The 25,543-nt window shown below is 38.1% G+C and overlaps 1 protein-coding gene across 4 annotated transcripts in view; it reads right to left on the bottom strand.

Annotated features, from left to right (window-relative positions):
- CDK14 (cyclin dependent kinase 14) overlaps positions 1–25,543 on the bottom strand; it is a 315,608-nt gene that overhangs the window by 143,563 nt on the left and 146,502 nt on the right. For all 4 annotated transcript variants that reach the window (XM_041408676.1, XM_041408674.1, XM_041408677.1 and 1 more), the window contains 2 exons: positions 22,902–22,964; positions 10,221–10,344 (listed from right to left, as the gene is read on the bottom strand). In XM_041408676.1, the coding sequence (XP_041264610.1) occupies positions 10,221–10,344; positions 22,902–22,964 (187 nt within the window). The remainder of the gene's footprint in view (positions 1–10,220; positions 10,345–22,901; positions 22,965–25,543) is intronic.

Genomic DNA, 25,543 nt, shown 5'->3' on the forward strand with positions numbered 1-25,543 from the left:
CTCGTTTCGTATCACAGCCTACAACCTGTGTAGCAAAGCTGGTGGTAATCCTGAGCACTGCAAGACAGAATGGGCAAAAGAGTGCTAACAAAAGAGAAGCTAACATTAGGCATTTGTGTTTATAAAGTACATTTCAGTGATCTGCTGCCTTTTTTTCTTATCCTTCCCCCTGCCTTTTAAAAAAAAATTATTTATTTCATTTTTTCTAAGGTCTACAGACAGAGGTCAGAGCTGAACCAAATTTCCAGCCAGCTGGAAGAGCCCAGAAATAACTTAAAAACATTAAAAAACATTGCAATGACACATGCTTAAAAGCAAATATAGTCACAAAAGCAAGTAAATTTGATGCCCAAGTGACTTAAAGATTGCTGCAATAAGAATTATATGAATATATTCATAGCTGTGGATGGGAATAAAAGAGATTACATCTGAAAATCTCCTGCTACCTTATTTCCAATGGCTACACAAAAAATTTGCTGTTATAATTTGACATATTATGAGCCAGAAAAGCCAAAGGTGGTACAGCCGACCTTGGAGAAGAGCTTGAGGACCTTTAACCAGGTGAAGTTCTAACCTGCTGTTCTCCCTACCACTTAAATCAAAAGTTACTCAGCACCATTTTCTCCCTGTGCAAAGCTGCTGTTAATGCTCCCACATCACCCAGACATAAAGCTGCTGATTCCTGATTACTCCCACTTTCAAGTTTTTTAACTTCAGGTCTTTCAAATTATAAGACCAAAAGGTCAAGCAAAGTATGGTTATTTGTAATATAAATAAAGGTGACTACTTGGAGCTATAGTTTATTTGTACAGTTTTTGGAAATGGAAGTTGCTGGAGAAGTGTTAATATTGCTCAGACAAGCACTGCCTGATCACTTATGGCTCTCATCAAGGCTAACTGATGCAGGGGAAAATCTCCTCTTAATGCAAGTAGCCCTGCAAGCATGATTTTAATTTATATCAGGACAAATTATGCATCTATGAAGATATTAATACAACCAGCACTGTGTCTTTCAGAAGGAATGAAAAAATTCATGCATAAATTATTAAGAATTACCTAGATAAAAAGTGACTGTGTTGCAGAAAAGTAAGGTTTTAAACTGTCTGGGACAAAACAAATGATGTTATAAGTTACAGAGCCATTGTTTCTTTAAAATGCAATCTCAATTATGGAATTATTTCAGACCATGTTAAAGGCACATTTCTCTTAATGAACTGCCAGTTCTGTTCACATTAATGTTTTTCTTTGCATATCAATATTTTTGTTCAGACTGATGACGAATTTTTTTATTCTTTAATCCACACCTTTCCCAGTTAACCTTTAATATCTATGTAGCTGATTATTTCCTGTGTAAAATAAATCTGCATAACTATTAACACATCAATGACATTAAAATAATTTTAAAACCTGGCATAATTTTCTCACTATATCATACAGTATGTTCTCTTAAATAAGGAAACATAAAACAGAATCATAATCAGGATTCTGACCAGGAAAGAGAAGATAAAGAGTACTAGGGAGCTACCTGGAGGCCTATATTCAAAAGCTTGACCATGAGCAGTACCTTTTTCTATATATTTTTCCCTGTAACTCCTGTAACAGAAACAAGCAAAGAAGCTTCAAAACAATTAAGTTTTAATGAAAGTTTGATATTTTAAATACAGGTGCTTGTAACCACGATAATCAAAAGGACATGCAGAGGTGTAGGAAGGGAAAATGTTCTCATATAAAACAGAGAGAACATCACCACATGACTGAATAAGGCTTTTTTCAATGAAACAATATTTGTTTTAAATACACCTACAGATTCATATGGATGGATGGGTGGGTGGGTGGGTGGATGGATGGATGGATGGATGGATGGATGGATGGATGGATCTCTTTTGTACAGACAGCAGATCACAGTTCTCCAAGTCTTTTGGGCCACTGTCACATAACAGTCTAGCTCACTCTTAAGTGGGCAATATAAGGCAATAGAAATAAAAATCATGATTACCATAATAACATTGCACTGAGCTGGCTGCAGTATAGATGACATTCAAATCCCATGTTCTTCTTAAGCACAAAATACTGAAACAGATTTTTCATCACAGTTGTTTTAATGGTGTCATAACCAACTTCCTTTATTACCCTTAATGAATAATTAAGATGCTTTCCTCCTATTTAAAGGCTTGATATAACTCTCACTTGTAACAATAGAGAATTGCATTGAACCCTAAGTAATCTGAGATGCGTTTAACAGGGGACCCATTAAGTGAGTCACACCAATCTCCAGGTCCTTCACGCTTTTTAAAAAATAAAACATTTTCCTTTTCAGTCAATAATCCTACATAGGGCTTCTCAGTGGGAACAGCTTAAGTTACAGCATCTGCTTTAGTAAAAACTGAAAGGCCTCCTATTTAAAGATTTTTAATTTCAATTGTTAAAAAACGATCAGTGAAGATTGGCATAGACAAGAATTTAATAAGTGGCTCTACTTTGTTTTAACAATTGGCAGAGAGAAGTTAAAGTCTTAGTTGAATACAATTGAATCTCCCTACAGTTTTTGCAATTGCTGTCTCCAGATAGTAAACTCATGTCAAATCTATTCTTTCTTCATAGGTTAGGAAACCCAATTTCTGCCCATGAGAGATTCTTACTGCATTGACTCTCAGACGGCAATTTTTGTATAGATTTAACTGGAACCTCAATAAAACTATCAGAAAGATGAAGCAAATTAGATGGCAATTCATGATAAGAACAACAAACCAAATAAATAGGAGAAGAAAGGAACATTACCAGCAGCACTACGCCACACCTTCTCCTACATCTTCGCCTCTGAAACAATTCTTTAGCACAAATGCCAGAAATCAGGTCTTTGCACTGCTGTTGTTTGACATTTTCTGCCAACTACCCATCTCCCTCCCCATTTCACCACAGGTCTGGGCATCACAGCAGAAGATCACGAGCACAGCATATGAAGCCCTTGCTCCTGGGAGGGAAAGGGAAGGGTGCAGCTTTGGCTACTCCCTGTAACTGACAGCAGCCAGTTACAGCATTAGAAACTGAGAAGGAAGGTCTGGGGGTGCAGGGAAAACCTTTTATCCTCGGAAAGCAAAATAAATAACATGGCAGCCTGGCACATGTCACTGGGTCCACAGTGCCTACAGCTTTTGCAGCCTACAACTTTTATCTTTCCACCAAGAAAAAAGATTTAAAGGTGCCATAGCTACCTAACAGCTCTGCTCCTAAGCTCTGGCCTTTGCCTGGATCTAGCAAGTGTGGACAGCAAGGGCTCTTTACCCTGACTCAGTAACAGGTCATTGAGGCTATTCCAGGACAAACACACAGAGTCTGCTCTGCTGCCCCAGCCCCAGCTGCCACTGTACACAGCAATAGCAGCTTCTGCTCTCCATGGAAAATGAGGAATTTACAGCTCATCACAAAAATAACTACTTTATAAAGTACTTTATAAAGAACTGCAAGGTGACTCCAGTTTGAGCAGTTTGGGGTTCATTTTCCAGGTTCTCACTTCCTTTTTTTCAATTTCCTCTCAACATTGCCACTGAAGTCATCTTCCTTTCTTGATATTTAATACAACTAGAGTCCTCAAAGAAGCCCACTACTGTTCTTCCTGAGACGTAAAAGAACCAATTCTTCAGATTTCAAAGGCTGTTATCAGAAAGGAACAGGTTTCACCTGGAGTAACAGCAACCTCCCACAAGAATATGGAAAGAAACATCTTTTCTTTCCATGTTCAACTCAGGCAGGGTGTTAGAGGGGTTTGTGGACCTATGTTTGGGGTAAGTGGTTTCCTTTAACAGCAGCAGCCTTTGATAACCAGCACCCAGTCAGCTTCTAGCCCTTCTCTAGGGGCTAGAAGGGCTGCTGTGGAGGGCAGGAGCTGTGTTGGGCCAGCTGCCTCGGGGGTGACCGGGCTGCTCCCACAGCTCACCCCAAATGGCTGCATCAGGCTCCCCAGATGAGTCTCACTTAAAGCCAGGCAACCAAAGGGAGCCAGCCTATATAAGTACAGGCACTCAGAGGAATTTTGCTAACGATTCCGTCAAGCTTCACCAACAATATAATACCAGCTCTTTGGGCACTGAGACAACTCCTTTTATCAGCATCTCCAAGAACTGATACTCTGCGGAACACTTACATGGGAAAACATCACAGTTATCCATGCAAGCAATCTTTTATGCTATTCACTTTTCATATGAATTTTATACAGAACATTATAAAGAAACCCTTCTGGGATTCTTACTGTGAAGAAAGAAACCTACTTTTTTTTTCAACTTGTCAACATAGTTTTTTCTATTTTAACGGTAAGCTACACAGGAATAACCTTGTCCCTCATGACATACCCGTCATGCTCTCCACAGAAAAGTCTATATGGAAATGCGTGGAAACATCCTCTCTAATACTCAGCTGAAGTTTTAAACTGCAAGTCCATTGAGTATAATTCCCTTTATTTTGATCCTCAAGTCTCTTTGCTCCTGCTATCTATTATTTATCATTCTATGTATCTAGAAGGATGCATGGTTGAATCACACTGACTTGATTCTTTTGCTACATTAGAGGGCTTTATATTAACAAATTCCAAAAGCTTAAGGCAGGACTTTCACCATAATACAGACCTGCAGATCCTCACTCATCCAGAGAACCCCAAAGACAACACAAAACTGTTGGGAAAACCTTCAGGGTCAGTGTTATTTGAGACTAAATGAAAGACATTTGCATGAGATGTCATGCTGTTTTTCCTCTCCAAAGCCCATTCCCACAGATGAGAAAAAGCTACTCTCATGCTACAGAAACAAGCATTTAAGCATTACAGTACTAAGTTCCTGATGCTCCTTGTTACTCACCTTGCAACACTAGAATTTGTTGGTAGTGTTACTGCAATTTGAAGATTTTTTAAAAGGACTAAAATTACCAAAAATTAGAGCAGGGATTGGGAGGGAGGGGAAGCATCTATTCAAGTCTTTTTTATATTTTTCAATTTAGAAAATCATCAAGTTTTCCTATCCTTGCAAATTACACTCAAGCTAACAATACTTCTAGACCTGCTGTTCCATACTTTGAAATTGTACTTTGCACTTGCGTGCCTGCTGTGTAGGTACCTAAACTAGGCAGTTGCCTTCATAGTTTATACACCCTGTCTTGGAGTCATAGCACAGAGAAAAAGGCAGTATACATACTAAAAAGAAAGGCATCTAATTAAAAGATGTGATTACACAGAAGGTCCTTGCACTTACAATAACTGCACAATCCAAAACAGAGACCAAACAGGTCTTGAATCTTCACATTCACCCACTTCAAGCAGCATACTTCTGTTGAAGGTCTAACAGAAGAGATGAAAGGGAAAGGCAGCTGCAGGGAAGATTCACAAATGAGTAATTCCCTGAGAAGCAAACCCCAGCAGCAGGTGGTTATCTCGGAGGTTAAGCAGGCCAAGAGCCCTACTAGTCACTTGGCCACTTTCTCTCACAGCCCCAGAAGTGCTTTTACTGTGTCACATGCTAGTCAAGCCTAAATGTTTTGTTCTTGACACACATGACCTGATGATACCCTCAGTGCATTGAAAGGTGGGTGATGTCACCTCAAAGCTATGTAAATCTTTTATCAGAAAATATCTGATGACAAGTATAACTATGTATTTTTCAACCCAGAGAGAAAAAGTCCCTAAATAGTATGTAAGAGTAACTGTGCTATGATCAGAATAAGGGTCCACATTGTTCTTGGAGGTGTCAGAATATTAGATTGCTAGAGGCACTTTACAGAGAATATGAAAGGCAGGAAAAGAGTAAATCCTTCCTGGAAAGTCCCACACAGAAGGCGGGCCTCACCTCCTATCTGATTTTTGTCAGCTATTTAGGGACTTGGTGCTGGAGTTTATCAAGTATGATAATCTGCATGCAAACATAATTGATTAGCCAATCTTGATTTATATCAGCATATACAATAACTAAATACCAATCTCCAATCATTAAGAAACAAAACAAAACAAGCATGGTATTTAATGAGTCACAGAACCACACAAGAAGAAGAATTTGCCTGGTTCAATCTGCCAGATTGCTCAAGGCTTAGTACAGTAAGGAAAGCAAACAGACATTTCATAACATCTCTGGGCTGCTCCAGTGCTGAAGTACTTTCATACCAAACATTTCTTTCCTTATAGCCAGTTGTGTTTCAGTTTATGACCATAATCCCTCACCCTCCCACTGAGCACCCAAGCAAAGAGCACCACCATGCTCTTGGCAACCAACTCTTAAGGCACTGGGAGACTGCAAAGCTCCTCATTCCATTATAGAAGGCAATCCCATGGATCAAACATGATTTACCTTGACTAAAACTGGCAAACACTTTCCTCACACCTACAAGAAGCCTCACTCCATTATTTTCTGTAGGATAGTGGTTGACCAGCTGCAGTCCTCCAGACCTTCTTTCTTGCCCTTCTTGCAAAAGGATAAAACAATAACCTTTGTCCAGTTATTGGGAACATCTCTCAATCTACAGTCTGTCAAAGATCACAGAGAGCAGCCTGACGATGACATGAGCTGGCTTTCTCAGTGCACTCAGGAGCATGATGTGATTCTTGGTTTGTCCTGGGCAGGGCCAGGAGCTGGACTCTGTGATGCTTACAGGCCCCTTCCTGAGGTCAGACTGACAGGCCTGTAGTTCCCCAGATCCTCCTTTCAACCCTTCTTGTAGATAGGTTTCACATTTGCTAACCTCCAATCATCTCCCCAGCTAACCAGGAGCAAAGATAAATTATGGAGAGTGGCTTGATGAGCTCTTCTGCCAGCTCCTTCGATACCCTCACATGAATCCCAGCTGGACCCATAGACTCGTGAGTGTCTGAATGGCATAGGAGGTCACTAACTACTCCCTCCTGGATTGCAGGGGCTCTGTTCTGCTCCCTGTCCACGCCTACCAGCTCAGGGGGGTGGTGCCCCTGAGGATTACTAATCTTACTGTTGAAGGCTGAGGCAAGTTTCTTATGGTGTTACTCATTATAAGTTTAAAATACTTTATTTCTGCTTAAGACTGATATATGCAGGAGGGGAAACAAACAAACTCATAGACAGCCAAATTCACACCATAGGATCAAAAATAATTCTTGCACTTCGTTCCATAAGAATTCCTAATATACTTTACTTTCCTCTGGAATCTTAATTAGATTTAATAAAGAACACGAGTATGGTGTTCAAGGACTATTTTTCACAGCAACAATTACTCAAGATGTAGTCTCCCTTATTATATCTTCTCAATAAAGTCATTTTTTATAGCTCATTCATTTTTAATTTGATAAAGCCTCTATTTTCTGTTCTCCCTTTTCATTTGACCGCTGAGTCTTCTCATAAACGTTCATTTCCTAGCAGCTAGAGCACAATGAACAGAAAAGCAAACCGCTGTTCATCTGAACAAAGACACTCCCACACAGTGAAGTATGTATGTCTGGGAGCCCTCCTATAGAAAAACACATGCCCACAGTTATTCAAAGATTCCACTTCAGCTGCAGTGCAATGCACTGGCAGACATGAATAGCCTTTCTCTTTCCTTGTTTATTCAAGAACTATGATCCACTAGCCTGCTTTTAAGTATCCTACAGTGAAAAAATTAAATAAGCCTGATGCCAAATGAAAAACTTCAGAGATTATGCTGATTTTTTTGGCAAATTTATGAAGCCAAAATCTGAAGGTCTTGTCCTGAGAGACTAAAAGGCCTTTGCTCCAGGATTTTATATTTATTATGCTAGCAAAGTCAATCCTATCTCTAACAGACTGTGATTTCTTGATAGGTTCTCTCCTGCCTTGAGTGCATTTGAAAGCAAAACAACCATCCTTCTAATTTTCACACTACTCCTCACGTAATTAATCAAGTATGCAATCTAAACTGACTTCCTTTCCAAGCACATTATTGCAAATCAGTCCTTTGTGGGAGAAAAACATAAAGAGAAATAGGAATTTATTTTACACCTTGTTTAAGAAGAGTCATTCATACTGGGAAGGTGGAAGATGGCCTATAAAAATAAGCATTTAAATAAGTAAATATGCAGAGGGGCACACGAAGAGTACACAGGTGTGCTCTCATTTCTCATGCTTCCAGTGAAAGAAGTCACGACCTTTCAGACTTTAACCTCAACACTTCTAATTTTTCATCTTGGTTCTCAGAAGAGAAATTTAACCCATCTGGTTCTCAGTTTTATGAGGTCATGAGCCATGAAAGAAAATCTAGCTTTAAGAAAAAAAAAAAAAAAGAGATATATAATTTCCTGTCCATGTTTCTGATATATCAGGGGAAACTTAAAAGGGAAAAAATATCTTCTGCACAATATTATACATTCATGTCTCTACCACTGTGTATTTCTTTCTGGTTGTACTTACACATTTCTAGTCCTTCTATCAAAACCATGAACAATGGTCAACCTTAAACTCCTGCCAACTCAAAAAATCCTGCCTTTCATGTCATCTCTGGGCTATTTAGCCGGGGGCTACAATGTGGCAACAACTTCATTAGAAGTGATAGATAGTTACATTTCCTATTACAGCAAGGCACAAACAATCCTCCCACCCTGTCCTCTGCTCTATGGCAACACGAGGCAAACACAGCCAGACAGAGTCAACTTGTGTCCGAATTGGACTTCTCATTGATCGGTTCACACCTCCAGCAATGCATTTAATAGTGCTGGCGAAAGGCAGGTTGTTTTCTTTTTTCTTAAAAACACAGCAAAAAGTTTGCAGCCTCCCTCTCCTCAGCACACAAGCCATAGAGCTTTACCAACCCACTCCCACACTATAGGAAACATTTTACATACAGAAGAGTTTGTGAGATCTGTTATGGTTTCCAGCATCCACCAATGCTAGAGAACAATTGTTACAATCTCCCAAAAAATTTATGATATGGGGATACTTGGAAGTCAGATTAGTTCTCAGGGTTCTGTACATATAAATGATACAACAAAACTAATAAACAGCGCAACACCTTCAACAGAGGGTCAATTCATATTTCACTACAAGAACACTGAATGGTGCACCTCTTTCATATCCTTAAGAGATGAAAGCTCACAATAAAATGCAACATGCAGGAATGGGGTTTTTAAGCATTTATTTCAAAAAACAGCAAGTTTTGAAAAATGATAGCAAAGAATAACATGTAAACAAGGAGACAAGTGCTTCTAATACTATTTCTCTAATTGCCTTAAAATTCAAAGGCCAATCAAGTCCTTGTGGACTGTGTCCACCTTAAGTCCTGTTCCCTTCTCCAGCATAGCAAATACACACTGAGCTGTTAATTGCAGTAACGCTAATTAAAAGACAAAACCTCACGACTACATTAACAGTGAAATTGCCAATTAGCACACAAGGCTTCCTCATTACTGCTGCTGCATGAAATGTGAAGCATGATGTGGATAGCAGTCATAAAATAAAAGACATTTTTAAAAAGCCAATAGGCCATATTTTCAGCTTGCTTCAGGAGTACTGCTGGAATCAGTAACTGAGAAGCTGACCTACAGGAAAGAAAGAAATTCCTACAACCTTTTCTGAAAACCACTAAAGAAAAATATTGCCATTTTCCACATCTGCATTCACAATGGTTTTCAGAAGAAAGAGTACTTGCCTTGGTGTAGCCACTAGAAAATGGCTTAAAAGTTTAAAAATAGGCCAAAGGCTAAGATTTCAGTGGATAATTTATCCTGACTTTATACTCCATGTAAGGCTTCCCCAGAAAGAACTAATGGATACTGAAAGCAATCCAGGTGATCCTAATGTCCTTTATTCTACAGAAGGAACACTTATTCTTGTGTCCTTCAGTCTCTTTCAATGACCATTTAATGAAAGTTAATTCAGACCTCCACAACCCTAGAGCTGCTTCCAAAAAGTGATAGTGTTTTTCAAACAGTTTGTATTTCCTCAGGTCTCTCCCTATTTTTTTTATTTTCTTTTTGAAGGTTTTTAATTCTAATTCAGAGATCTTGTGGCAAATAAAATGGAAATACTTTCAGCATTATCTTCCTTGAGAGAACTGGAGTAGGTATTTGTTTTTCACTTGCTCCCTTTTAATCAAGCATTTTGTTGACCATAATCAATTTCTTCACTCAGGAGAAAAATGTGCAATTATCTACAATGAAGAAGGTGTGTCTAAGGAATAGGGTGGGGGGGAAGAGAAATCAATGGAACCATCTGTCTGACATTCCTACAACATTATAAGATACTTGTAATTAACTGCTTGCCTACCAAAGTCTGCCAGCTTTAACTCCCCCGTGTCACTGATCAGAAGGTTCTGTGGTTTCAGGTCCCTGTGCAAAATGTAACGCTGGTGGATGTAAGACAGTCCTCGCAGCAACTGAAATAAAAATAACTGAAAAAGAGGGGGACAAAAAATGACCTCTGTTAATATTTTGCATATAACCACAGGTGATTTCTTCACGATATGCAGGGTGCTTGCACATTGCGGTAACATTGTGTCAAAATTCCTCCCAAACTGGCTAATTCCCACCCAAATTTAACACAATGAAATTTCCATCTGAAATATACTTTGCAAGGACTAAACCCAACCTCCAAGCCCTACTATGCCATAGATTCAATTTGACTGCTTTAAAAAGAGTGAGAGCGATACAACCATGTGCAGAAGGCTTGGTTTCTACCAAATTATAATTATATTCCATTTACCCATGTGGCCTTAGAGATTAGGTGGTAGCCTGAAGACAGATGTGTATCTTCACTAATTATAGGAAACAACAGTACAGGGTGGGTAGGGATGGGAAGATAAGGCTGGGGGATGGAACACTGATGCTAAAACAAAGAAGAAATTAATAGTATAACAATAATGCCTGTGTACCCAAGGAAATCTGCAAGTAAAATAGGTTTTATCGTTCGAAATCTATTTTAATGGGAGCTTCTTATGTATTTTTCATTAGGAAATAATAACTCTCACTGAACCTAAAGACGACTTTTGAAACCTATTTGCAATACTCTTTAAGGTAATTTTAGACAGAAACCTAACTCACCATCTCCTGGTTTCTTAGAGTCCTTCCCTGGACTCTATAAATGCTTACTCCTAAACCTAAGCATTACTACTGTGTATTCTGTAATTTGCAATGATGAACAAAAAGCTGTATGAAGAGGATCTTTTGTCCTCCCCTTTTCACCTCCCGCATCCTTTCAGACACTTGCTGTCAAGGGCTGTGTCACCCGTCATGGGTTTTGTCAACACAAAGGGTGAACAAACACCCAGGAGTTTTCTTCACAGTTATGAAGAACCTATCCCAGTGTAGAGAGACCCTTCCTTTCACCTGATATATTTTAAGAAATACTTCAGTTTCTAGATGTGAACACAAAAATTCCTTCCAAAGACAAACACGGAGAGCAGGTATGGACTCCGTGCCTCACAGCTCAGAGGACAGCGAAACGTGCTCTCTAGGAAGATGTGGAAACCACACCAAAGATTGGGAAAAAGTCAACTCAGGCACACGAGAATTTCTAATTAACTTGCAACACAAGCATCTTATTCAGTGATTACTGAAGTGAAGAGACATTATAAAAAGGGTTACAAAATCTGATTATAGAAGAGAATAAAGGCTGACATGAAAGAAACAGAAATGTCATGTTACTGAAGGTGAAATGAATTTAATTGCACTTCATTTTTTCCCTGAGTGCAGACACAATGCACTCTATGTTTAGCTATTTAGCCAGGGCACAAAGAGCCATATCAATCACCTTCTTGCCAGGGTAGGGTCTAACAATGTGCTGAGGAAACCTAAGAGCAAAATACAGGAACAAAGAATAGCAGGAAAGTCATAAGTAACATGCACATTCCTTTTTGAATTGTGGTTAAAGTGGAATTCATGGTACATAAAAACTATATTAATAAGATCAAGCAGCAGAAATAGCTTTCATTACAGCCTGAAAATATCAATTTAATTATATTAAGTTACTTCAAAATAATACATTTTTTAAAATAAAAAGATGGGCAAAATAACCAGTTTTCCAGGCTAAGTCAATGGCATTTAACTTCAAACACTATTTTTAAATATGCAAAGAAATTTCAATTATCATGGTAGGTTACAGCGCTGTAATCTTTATAATAACTCAAAATATATTTATTAATGTCTTTCATTTGGCTTTAGTGAAAAGAGTCAAGTGATTTGACATATGTGCTAAAAAAATGCCCAACAACTTCACAGCTAAACAGAACAAACATCTGCTCTTGAGGACAGTTTTGGAATGTAGCTTTATTCCAAACTTGTAGACATGCTGCGCTCATTAAGTACTTCCCCAAAAGTTAATTAATTCACTCACACCTCCTTGGAGGAAGCTCATGGAAGAGAAGGGGAAAAAAAAAACTTCCTGAATTCATTATAGGGTAAACTCAATTATTGTTTTTTTACTTTCTCTTTTTCTCTTCCCCTTTGTTTTTATTTGGTAATTTAAATGTGAAAAGATTTACGTGAACACAAGCCTAACATCTGGCAGCAAAGCATTCTGCAAAGCACTGGCCCTTTGTGATTGCTTGGGACAAGAAAACACCAAGGGAGGTCTCTCCATTTCCAATGGATTCCCAGCCCACAAAAAGAAAAGATGAATTGCAAAAAACTGTTTCTGCTTCCTCATAAAGCACTTCTGCCCTCTCACAGTCAAGTTCACTCCTCTGATCTTGAGAAAAGCCTTCTCCAAGAAACCCATTTTCTTTACGGATTGCCTGCATTAACTTTGCAAGAACAAAAATGAATCCTGGATGAGGCACCATCAATCTTTACCCACATACCCAGTCTGAAATCGATGTACCTCCTGTCATGGTCATACTCTTACTTGATCCTTCCACCACCTCACTCAATTCCAATCACCATGAAACCTCAGCCTGGGGCTTTTTCAGGGTTTGTTTTGAACAAGCAATGGAACTGCCATTTCCAGAAGCCCCAGGATGGCAGCTGGAGTCAATAGCAAATACGAAATGTATTTCAACAGGTTGGTTGTGACGGTAAAATCAACACAGATTCACAGCTCTTTAGCTTTTATATTGGTAATTTTAATATTTGCATGGTCATACACAAGGCTGTATGGGTATAGAATAACCTGCAATAAATAAACTAAGACATCATTCACTAAGACATCATTTATGTACAGTTTCTTGCTTATTGGTAAGAACAAAGGTTTTGATAATAAAATTAGGCTCACAAAATGCCAAAGGTCATTGTGGTGAGAATTGAAAAAGACAGAAAACAGGACAGGGATTTGTCCCTAGAAGTCAGGTTTTCAGCAAAGCTTAAATTAGGAAGCTCAACACTTTACATTCAGCGAAAAATACCTCTAATACTTGTGGCTTCAAGTCTCACTTATTTCTTTCAGTCATTAAAATACCTTTTTTCCCTGACTGTTGTGCAGCTCTCACTTTAATGAGCAACATATTTTAATGAATACTTTTCATTGTCAGCAAGAAAAATTCATGCAGGTCAAAGCTAATTCAGGGTTTATGGACTGTGATATTAAAAGCACATTAGCAGTTCTTAAAACATACAAGAGAAATCCCTGAAAGGGGTGGGTTAGCACCTACATAGTCCTTCAAGTGTAATGCCTGGATAACCATTTGAGCTATATGAAACATTCGACCAAATGCCCATAGTAGTTTTAAAATACAATATTTTCTGAGAGACATGTAGCTGTGTGGATGAACAGCCCAGCCTTCCTGGCGTTTCAATGAGTCTGGGTGAGTGTACAACCTAGAGCCATAAAGGCAGGCATACGATGGCTGCCTGGTGGCCCCGGTGCTGCAGAATGCTTCACTGTTTGTTGGCCTCTGAACGAGCTTGTAAGTTAGACACTGACACAGGCTATGCAAAACACATCTAAAGGGTGGGATTGAGAGCAGCTGACACTGTTTGACTTAGGTTCAGAAAGCTCCTCCAGTCTAAGGATGAAGGGGAACACTAATGTGCAAGTGATCTGTGTAAAGATCAGATGACTCGACACAGTTGCCCTCCATTACCAGAGATGGTAGAGAGTTTCTGGCAAAGGATACTGGGGTAAGTGAAAAGCAGAAATCCACAACATGCCTAGGGAGATTCTCCAGAAAATGTACCATTTACACACAGACTCTGCAAAGGCACTGAGGACCCCAATGACAGGATGCTTGCCAAAAGGACAGAACAATGATGCCTGTGATGGCCTTTTTTAAGACTTTCTGTGGTGGCAAAGGGGGATTTCTAAATTATTTTCTTCATTTGAGATCCCTTAATTCATGTTGTATTTTGGGAATAGAGGACCTGGCCCTGGATACAGAAGTAGAAGGCTACACAGAACTAGAAAGCTACAAAGAAATTTTTAGTTTACAGAAGATGCACAAAACTCTTGGTTCTGCTCTCCTGGCAGCAAAAGTCTGAAAAAGGCTGAGATAATCTGGAACAGGAGTTGACATGATTTCAGAAGAAAGCTGAAAGCAAACCTGAATTAATGTGTCTTTCCTTTATCAAGCTCATACTGCTCTATTAGTATAGCCACTTTTGAAAAATAATACACAATACCAGACAGGCTTTATTATCACCCCACACTGATTACACAAATGTTCCTGCTTGCCCTATGTATCAAAGCACACAGTCTATGTATCACGCAGTCATCTGAATTCCCAAGTGTGTATTCAGCATCAATAAAACCATATTTAGGCTTATTAGGCCAAAAAAATCTAAAAATACCAGTAAAAGAAACCAAACATAGGACATCCCATCTCATGCTTGCATTCAGTGACGTTCTCCCTATCATCCAGAGGACAGTACAGGCTTCTGTACATTATTGGCTATTTTAAAAACAAAAGGAGGTAATAAGTCACTACAGTGACATCAGCCTCACAGCCTTGGAAATAAACACAACCAAACATTTTACTGAGTTCCATCTGGGTTCACTAGACTGTTCAGAAATCTTAGAACTATTTGTTTTAAAACATTATATTAGAAAAAACTACCTGGTAATATGCACAATCACAGAATCAATGAGAAATGTCCCTCTTGTGACTTCTGCTGGCATGTCAAAACCTCATCAAGAACAATCTTTTTTATCACTCTTGGTTTGCTATTCATTTCCCTCTTCTAAACCAGGATAATAACCATGAGATAAAATCCAGCTTTTCACTTCTAACTATGACCTGGGGAAATATTGCACTTTTTAGGTCAAAGCTTTGTAGAGTTTGTTGCTCAAATTGTCAGAAGTTCCAGGAACAAAGTACTGACTTGAGACAAATTTGCATCCCTACAAATAAGGAAAATTTAAATAAAAATTATTAGCTATTTGAATCTGCAGGATTTTCAGGATTATAATAAGATTTACCTCACACAAAGGTTTCTCCTATCTGTCTTCCCTAGAATCAACTGAGTTGTCTCTAAGATAATTTTAAAACAATCCACTCCAATCCACTCTACTCCAATGCTTTTATAAAGGCTTCTAACTTGCTCCTGCATTCTTTACACAAGAGTCTAGAGTCTTACCAAGGCAATGCCACACAGAAATACATATGATACAGCCACTGGAAATGTGCATCGCATCATCACTTAAAAAAATGTATATATACAGATTTTTCCACTTATTTCCAGCAGAACTGCAAAGGAAAGAGATTGGAGTGTGTTAATTTGCTAACTTCTATTCTCTTTGATGCTGTTTTAATCATTTTTTGTCCCCTCTGGGTACTACTACAGTCATTTGCAATGAGGAAGGTGTGCTCAATTAACTGAGTATAAAGGCACTACCTTATGATCAGCTATAGTGGTCTGCTACGGTTCAGTAAATGGAAGACTCACGTTTTTACTTTTGAATGGCAAAAGTAAAAATAAATTCAATTCAGTTGAATCTTTTTTACCTTTCATCAGCACACTTCCATGCTGAAGTAGGTCAGAGTGGCAATTGTTGCCTCAACGATTTTAAAACTCTTGACGTGTTCTCCCTACAATATACATGTTTTCCTGCCCTGTGTGAATCATGAAGACCATAGAGACAATAAATTACAAGTGCACTTATGAAAGTGACATTCTTCTAGCATGAATTTTAACATGCTAATGAAGTTTCTGCATTAACCGTTCACAGTTGTGCATATTATCAAACCATTAAGTGACAAGACTGACATGAAGTAGAGTGAAATGCTGATGCTATATTTAATGTCTGATAACTAAAAAGTCTAATTTAAATAATCAATTTTCAATGCCATGTGTAAAAGACGACCTTAATTTGGCATAACATTATTCTGTCTGGTGCACACCTGCTTGTTCACTGAATGAGGAATGAAAAATAGCACCTTCTCAACCATATTAAACACATCACTTCTTACTTAACATATCTGCTGAAATCCACTTTTAATTCAACTTCACATCAGCAGCATGACCAATTTTAGTGAGTAGGAGAGGGATTTTAAAAGCATGACATTGGCTCTGATTTGCTTCCAGTAATAATAGACAAATTTAAAAGGACTACCACAGCAGGTTTTCACCTTAAAGTCAAAGACTGCTTACTTCAAACCCCAGTGAGTCAGTGACATGAAGATTCATCATAGCTGGATCTACTACCACAGTTTCATTGCCTACTTACTGTGCACCTACTTCTATGGCACTCAACCTCCTGGCTGGACACCTCTAGGTGCACACAGGTGCTCACACACCACAGCTTCTCCTGCATCATGTAACATGGGGATGCAGGACTGCCCATGCAATCCAACACATCTCCCCACAGAAAACCCCTCAAACCTCCTGTCCTTGTCACAGATGTTGATGCAATCTCCCAATGGAAAGAAAACAGAAACATGCCAGGGAAGACCACATTGTTAACACAACTGCCACCTAAAACCTAAAGCATTTTTATCCTACTTTTCAGATATTTTGCTTGTCTAACAAGCAGTTGGGTTTGGATTTTACTATTAATAAATGTAGCTACTGCTTAGCAAGAGGCAGTGTGCACTGATCTGCTACTGCTAAAGTTCAAGTAGCTTCACTTAAGTGCAGTAAGCCTGATATGGATACCACAGAGGAGCTGCCTAATCCTTGCATGTTCCGAATTCTTCCGCACCCTTCGTGCTTCAGACCATCCTAAAGCTGTAACCAGTTCAGTGATAAATATTAATGCTTACAGAAGACATCAGTTGACAACTACCCTATGGCTTCGACTCAGATGCTTAATTTTCACATTAGTCATTAAATGCCAAAATTACTCATCTGACAAAAACAGATTCAACATTAAAAACTGCAACCATTAGTTAAGGACAATGTTCACAGTGCTACAGAACAGCAAGGAATACATGAATACCATAAATTACTAAGTTCCAGAGATTTCAGATGATATCATTTAACAATCAGTGTATTTCAAAATTTTCAATTCAATGTTATGGAGACCACCATTAAACCCTTGGTTTAATAAATAGAGTATTTTTATCATATCTGGGTTTTTTTAAACTATATAATTGCTACAAAGTTGACTGACATCTTCTTGAAAACTTAGCACGGAAAAATGTTGCAGCATCCCATTATGTGTCACATTCTTTTTAAAATATCTTTTTAAAGTTTTTAGGCAAACTAATTATATTTTTTGCTGAAACATAAGCATGTTTTTACAGAGATTATTGGGCTGCCCTAGGAAACTTAGTACCCAAATCCCAAGCCACATACCCTGACTCAGTACTGCAGTGCTAAAGCACATTTTAAAATGTTCTGGTGGGGGTAGGGCTTAGTTAGTTGAGGTTTTGCTTCAAAAATATCCATCTATTATGCCCAGAAGACTGCTGTACTCTGCTTCCTAAGAGAAAGGGAGGCTCAAAATTGAGATGGGTAAGAGCTGAAGTCTTGAAGGCTCCTGGGAGAAGGGTAAATGTTCTTGTTGCCTGCATACAAAGCTCAACAAGAGGGTCTGCCTGTTTCTTCTCAACACTTTTTGGCCCTAGGAAGAGAAAAGGTGCCCAGGGAGAACAAATCAGTGCAGCAATATCAGATAGAATAAGAAAAAACTGGAAGTTCCTTCCACCTGTGGTCACAGCAGACTACAGGAGGCTTCCAAGTTGCCTGAAGTAAAAGATTTTGAGAGCAATTAAGAGATAGGGACAGTTTTTGTCTGGTTGACAACATGTTGTCATTCAGACTGGTGTTCCTGGATTAAAGAAGAGTGGGGCAGATGCAAGTGTCTTTTTATATTGCCAAAGATGAGGTTTTTTTCTGTCAAATGCTCATGCAAATCGATATTACCTCTAACACTGCAAGCAGAAGAAAAAAGGCAGAGAGAAAAAATTCAGGATGCTTTTCTCAAAAGACTTCAGCTATCTCAAGGCAGCATCACTAATTAAGAAGCAAATCAGCACTCATTAATAGATTTATTTTTAAGGCACGGATGCAAATAAGCAATGCAGGCATGGCAGATGCAAGCATTTGCTCCACTTATTCTACCAGTAATAGGAGTTACAGTAAACAAACTCAATTGTGAAATAAATGCATGAAGGCATAAAGATGAAATTATGTGCATTACTGGGAATGTAGTAATATGGAGTAAAAGACAAAGTTAAAATAAAGGTGATATTTCAAATATTAGAAGAAGCTGAGAACAGTTACATTTTCACAGGACATGCTGAAATGCACAAATAAAAATATATTTAAATTATGAATATTTAAACCAGAGCCATTTATGGACAACTGCAAACAAAGGCTCAGGAGAACCAAGAAGGTAAGAAAAAAGACTGATGGAAATAGCCCTGTACCAGACAGAAAGAGACATAAATCAGAATGAAGATCATAACACAAAAAAATATAACTGGCAGGGTCAGCTAGTTGCTCTGACCCATTAGAGCTCATGCTGTAGGAAGAAATCCAGATGTTCCAATTGAGCATGAACTATCTCTAAAGGCTGCAACATCTGTAGAAAAGACAGCCAGGAGTACAGATTTCAGTAGTCTATGCCAGGAGGAACAGGACAGGGAGAGTCAGGAGCAAATCTTGTACCTCAGTTTGCAATAACACATTTTGCAGCTTGGCAAGAACCACACAGTACACATATAAATCAATTCCTATTTCCACTCATGGACAGGGCTGCAGCAGTAGCTTCCAGCAGAAACATAATTATATGTGGGGCCATGTATTTAAGATTTATTGCTTGCCTTGGATTGTGGAAAAACTGAGAAAGACATCTTTTAAACCAGACAAGAGAAGATGAGGCCATGCATACTACATGAGGAATTATTAACTGATTACCCTTTTCCTCAACATCTCTAACTATAACACTGTACACAGTATATGAATACATACTTATATATAAATGCTAGACATGCAAGTTTGTTAGCCACCAAAGAGGTAAATAATTGTATATTTGGACCTAATGGAGTTTGCAGAATATATGGACTGAAACAACTGCTTTATGCCAATTTCCTTTCAAGCTGACGAAAATGTTTCAGGTACCTTACTGTGTTTATGTCACCAGAATGACTGGTTTAACATTACCAGGGACAGGCATTTTCATAACAACATCTTAGCATCACACACAAATTCCTTGAAGTGTTTAAAGCCTGATGTTATTTGTAAGACTTGTGCCTCCACCCACAAATCATAAAATCCTGGAATCATTATGTGTCAATGCAGACATACCAATAAAAATGCTGAACCTAATATTTGTTTTTTTCACCTAATCATACTGACCCTGGACTTCTATAACTGCCAGCTGAGATTTCTTCTCTATACTTACACATACTTATAATATCCTGCTCAGTCTTTATTTAAAGTAGTTAAGTGACAGCAAATAGCCTATTTAAAACCACACAGAAAGGCAATGTCAAGCACAGTACCTGAGGGGACAACAATATGTGTCCATCAAAGTAATTTAGATTTTTATTCTATTTATGAGTCTTCATTTAAAAATAAGCCTGAGGGAGCAAGCATTGTCTTTACCTTGCAAATACAGAGAAAATTCAGAAATATAATTAAGCTGAAGATATCCTATAGAAGGCAATATGCAATTTGTGCCTGCCTTCCTATAAAATACTGTTTAACAGGAACTACTGTACATATTCTTTGGAAAAAGAAAGATGTGTGCTTATGTGGGTTTGTATTTATAATAACTGGCAACAAGCCAGAAAGGAATATCCATCAATAGGCAATACTTTCCTCAAGAACAAAATTAAAACGCAGGGGGTCTTTTGTCATGCTGGGAGAGCATCAATGGCTTAATCCCACAGGTTAGCCCCAGAGAGCCGAGACTAATTTATTGCTACTGGAATATAATTGCTCAACTGGAAGCTTTTAAAATGGATTTAGGGATCACATAACCACCAATTCTGAAGAAACAGTGTCCAAAAGTCTGACTAAAAGTGAAATTACTGAAGGACCTCTAGAAAGAAGGGGCTGGTGGGGAGAGAAGGCTAATTAATAAATCTCAATTTAACCCTTAGTAATCAGCTGTGGATCCAAACAGACAACTTTGTCCAGAAGCCAAAACCAAAACAAGCCCCAGATCCCCAACTGCATAAGTCAACAAACTGAGTACAGCACAACAAAGCATTAAAATGAAATGGTGAAGAAACACGCAACAAAATGGTTATTAAATAACTATCTTACTTCCTCTGAAACAAAAGAGCAGCACAAGATTTTAATTTGGCATGCTGGTGAAGGACTGGGAATTTTTAGCATATGTGACTGGGTTTCTGTCCTCCCAGCCAAAGAAATCACTCTCTTGGGCTATTTTTAATTCAGCCTGGAGAGCAGGTATCACACTGAAATTCCCAAGCAGGCTGATTCATTCATTACAATGGTAGGATCTCAAATCATCATGCCTGGTTTTAGTAATTACTGCACGATTAGGACTAGCTTTTGTTGCTGGCCTGGCAAGAGAGCCTTCTAAATATACAGAACTGATTTTCATCAATATTATTTAAGAGGAAAAAAAAGTTAATTGTTCAATGGGATTTCTCATGTTTCATCTGCTGATTGAAGTGTCATTTGAAGTTTCACCAACTTGCAGATTTTTTTTTTCTCCCCCCACCTCCACCACCCCCACTTTTATTAATAATCCATTGGGAATTTAAAAAACTTGAACCAGCAGTTCATCAGGATTCTACACTTAGCTACTCAAATAAATATTTCTAATGTGTCTATAAGCTTCAAAGGTGTTTCTGAGCACTGTTAGATGGTACAGATAGCCACAGAAATACACGCAGCAAAATGTGAAAGGGAAATGCTGCTGGTGCAGCTCCCACTGAGGCTTCTGTTTTAAAAGAGAGAAGGTCTTTAAAAGGTATCTCAGGATTCAGAGGAGTGATGTACTAGCAAGCCAAATGATTTGTTTATATCCATCCTCCTCAAAGACGAGCTCACTGGGCCTGATGTGATGAAATAAAAGTACAGTTATTTGAATTATTATGTCTTTTTTAGCAAGGCTACAACAACTACTGCATATCAGACCTTGAGGTACACAGCACTGCAGCCTTGGAGTAAGACTTACAAATCTGAAGCAGCACAAAGAATCTTAATAGATCTTCATTTATCCCAAAACTCAAGGGAAATGAAGTTAAAAGTACCCATACAGGAAAATGAAATGCAACCCCCTTGTTTAACAAGCACATTTAACACCTGAAACTCTGCTTAGGAAACTGAGCAGAGAAGAAAGCTCAGAGGTTTCAGGGGTCCTGAAAAGCAGGTCCTCCCTCACCCCCTTTAGTGCCACACTCATGGTCTGTGAGTGTGATAGTTTGGTTTGGGGTTCTTTTTTTCCCAAATATATGCAGTAAGGAGGAATTTTCCTTATTTTTTTAGACAGCAGTAATTCTTACTGAAATTCATATGTTGTAGATGCCTCTTTTCACTCAAAGAACACAGAAAATTAATGAAGATATATAATGTGCAACAATGATCAGCTATTGCAGGAAACAAAAAGCTTCTTTTGTTTTTTTGGGGTTTTTTTTTTTTTGTTTGTTTGTTTGTTTGTTTGTTTGGGTTTTCTTCTTTTGTTTTTTGGGGCTTTTTTGTTTGTTTGTTTGTTTGTTTGTTTGGGTTTTTTTTGGTTTTTGTTTGTTTTTTTTTTCCAACCAAACAGGCAGGCTGGCTTTTCCAGAAAAGAGAGAGAGTTTTCATGAACTTCTACATTTCAGTAAGTTACATCCTGGAATAAAGTTCCCAGTATGACAAGTGAAGACTTAAACACTTCCGAAGTAGAATACCAATGGGACTAATGTCCAAGCACAAGACAATTGTAGCAAATATCATCTGAGTGATCTATAATCACACAACACATTCTGCATATCTGGTTGGCTTCCAGTTCATGCTAAAATCATTTCATTGACTTCCCAAATAGTAACTGGATCAAGCCTCTACTCATCTATCTTTTAATTAAGTCCTCCTAATAAACTCTCACTCTCCTGTGTGATGATTCTCAGTATCTACCTTAGAAGGAAAATAAATTTCCAAAGTGAGATCAGCTATGAAAATGCTGATCTCATCCAAGAAAGTGTGCAAAAAGATTAAGGAAGATTTTATATGTTCACCTAAAAAGCAGTACATTCAGCTAATACAATCAATTACAGTTCCCTCAAACTTGATGAACCCACACTAATTTACCTAACTGAAGATCTAGCACTGACAGCCTAAAGCATGTTTACCCTGGGCTTTTAGGGCAGTGTAGTCTTAAGAGCAAATGTTTAAATGGAGGGGAGGGATTACTGACACTGTTAACAGCATTCACAGCATTCAAATATTTTGGCTCTGAGTCAATTTTACAAACCTCAGAAATTCTATTGCAGGAATGCTCAAATACTTGAATTTGTAATTATTTTCAAAGAAACCAAATATTTAAAAATACAGTTAATATGCCAGGCATCTTCCCTTTAGCTAGCAATCAGTTTCTATGAAATAGCTGACATGACATTTTTTTGCAAAGTTACTGCTACTGCATTTGCCTTGAATGTGTGCTCTTTTTGACTCTTACCTTCACATTCTCTGGATGAAGCCCTCCAGGGTGTTTGTCCATGTACTGACATAAATCAGTGTGCTAAAAGAAAGTCAGATGGAGAAAATTATATTAATATCCATAAGACTGCAGCAATAAATACCCCTCTACTTAGGAGTGGACATATGGAAACAAATGGAAAATAAGATATTTTTTTTTCAGCCACACATGTGCAAACATACATTTGTACCTTTACACTTACTTCATTTAACAGCCTTGATAACTGATATGAATATTCAACAAATGCAAATTAATATTTTTTCTAACACCCTCCATTTGGTAGATTAATTACCTGAGTCTTAATACTATTTTAAAACTTGTAAGGACAGTATCACCATCAACACCATAAAGATAATATCTAGACATAAGAGGAAGATTCTAAAGGGAGAATCTCACATTCAACTCCCATTGTTCACATTATAACATTGCCCTTTAAATATAATTTTATAGTGATTCTAGATTAAGATGGGTTAAAGGTTTAGAAAATAAAGCTGAAAGGCATTGCATGTCAGAGTATTGAATGGTACTTTCTAGCTCAAAAAGAAGCATTTATTTTGGATATGTACAGCTGCTAAATACAGATACTTTAGAAAAGAACATCGAGGAAAATTCAAACTTAAGTTTTCACTTCATAGTTACCTATATTTCCTGCAAAAATAGCATGAAACTTCATCAGAAATCTCAAAAAGACCTTCAATGCATAGATTAATGTTATTTTTAATGAATAAATATTTATAGCTTTTACTATGGAAACACTTTTCTCTGAATTATTCTCTTACATTTCTACACTTCAGCAGCGTGGTTTCAGACAAATGGCATGTTGCTTCTCTAATATGCTTGCACAACTCAGCTTCTGGAATTATGTTCAGAATAAAAAAATGCAAAAATATGCCCTTGATTAACCAGCAAATACTCAGAGACAGACTCTGCCTTCCGCATCTGTTTTCTGAACACATCTGGTAAAAATCATCCAACATTCCTTGAAAAGCTACTTGGCAATACCTGCCTCACATACACAAGAGCCCATATAAATACAGGCAGTTTTCAAAGTAAGAGTTTTGGACAAAAGCTGCTTTCCAAACAGCAGAGTGGTGTCTCTATGCAACATCTGCCAAACCAGGAGGGGTTCTTTTGCTTTCTTTTGCAGAGTTATGCAGATGCATAGCAGAGTTCACACCCAAGACACAAAATTTGTTCTAGCCACGAATATCCTACATAATTGCTTCTGAAATCACAAACTACAAAAACACATTGTGCGTGTGGAATTAACATTGCAAAGACATGAAGATGCACAGGATGATTAGGCTCTGCACCAGCACAACTATTTTCACAAATTCTTGCATGGCTTCAAGAGAGCAAGAGCCCTGACTGCAGGAAATTGCTTGAATCCCAAAATGAACAGCATGTGTATCACAGGGGCAGAGGGCATGCTCAAACAGGCAAACCACACTAAATACAACAAAACAGAGATTATTTCAAATTGCAAGATACAGACAGCAATTATTCAATTTATAGCTTACAAATTAGTGAATGCATTTACAAAGAAAATTTTCAGATTAATTAAAAATATTCTACCAGTGCATTGCTAGTGTTAAAGAAGTGATTTTTCCATAAAAATTCTTAGTTTTCTCATTTCTGTAAAATCTTCAGCCTTAAGGTACAAATTCCTCTTCCGTTCTCCCATTCTCCTCTTCCATTCTCTGCTTCATTCATAGTATTTGGCACTATTTTGTCTTCTGTGTTTTGATTGACTGTGGTGGTAATGAAGCTTTCTGGGACTGCATCAATAAACCATGCCACAAATGGACCAGTCACCCTTCAGTACACATCACCACATCACATATTTTTGTTTACTGTATGAACACCAAGAAAACATACTTAAACAAAGTCATCTGCTAACCTTGTCATTTGTTTTAATAAAATAACAGGTTCTAAGTACTAATTCCAGCACAACAATCTGCCTTAATATCAGCTGAAACACCATTACTACAGGTGTCAAATAAGAAATTTGTAGGAATCCACTAATTTTAATGGTTATCTGTTATTCATGAGACATGCCAGTCTTTGAATAGTGCTAGCACCTGCAGTGTTCAAAAGTTGTTTAAAGGAAAGCCTGACATTTCACTTTAGAAAGTCCATTAGGGGTGGCCAGGGAAGCCTGGCCCATCCTCAGACACAGCCATCATGGTCCCTGAGCATGGAACGCTCCCTCGCATGGGCTGGCTCAAGGAATTATCATTTGTTCCCAGTTCAATCTTTCAGCCTTTGTGAACAACGGATAACCTGGTAGGTGGGACATTTATTGCCTCCTTCACCTTCTGTTGATTTCTAGGATTTGCAACCAGTCAGCTGACGGAAACCAGATAAGAGGAAGACAAACCCAGTGTCCCTTCTGAAGGTCCCATTCCTGAAGCCCCACCACTCCAGCCACACTAACTGCAGATTTTTATTCACCAAAAGCTTTTCATTTTATTCAGAGTCACAACTCTAGGAAGAGCAATAAGTCATATTTTTTATTTCCAATATACTTGTAGCAAATGGTGAGGATAACCCCATTTTCTTATGCTTATATTTCAGTTACTATTTGGATGAATTTTCTCCATACAGAAACATCAATGATG

This window comes from Onychostruthus taczanowskii, unplaced genomic scaffold, assembly GCF_017590055.1.
Source record: "Onychostruthus taczanowskii isolate IOZ18803 unplaced genomic scaffold, ASM1759005v1 scaffold3, whole genome shotgun sequence".
NCBI lineage: Eukaryota > Metazoa > Chordata > Aves > Passeriformes > Passeridae > Onychostruthus > Onychostruthus taczanowskii.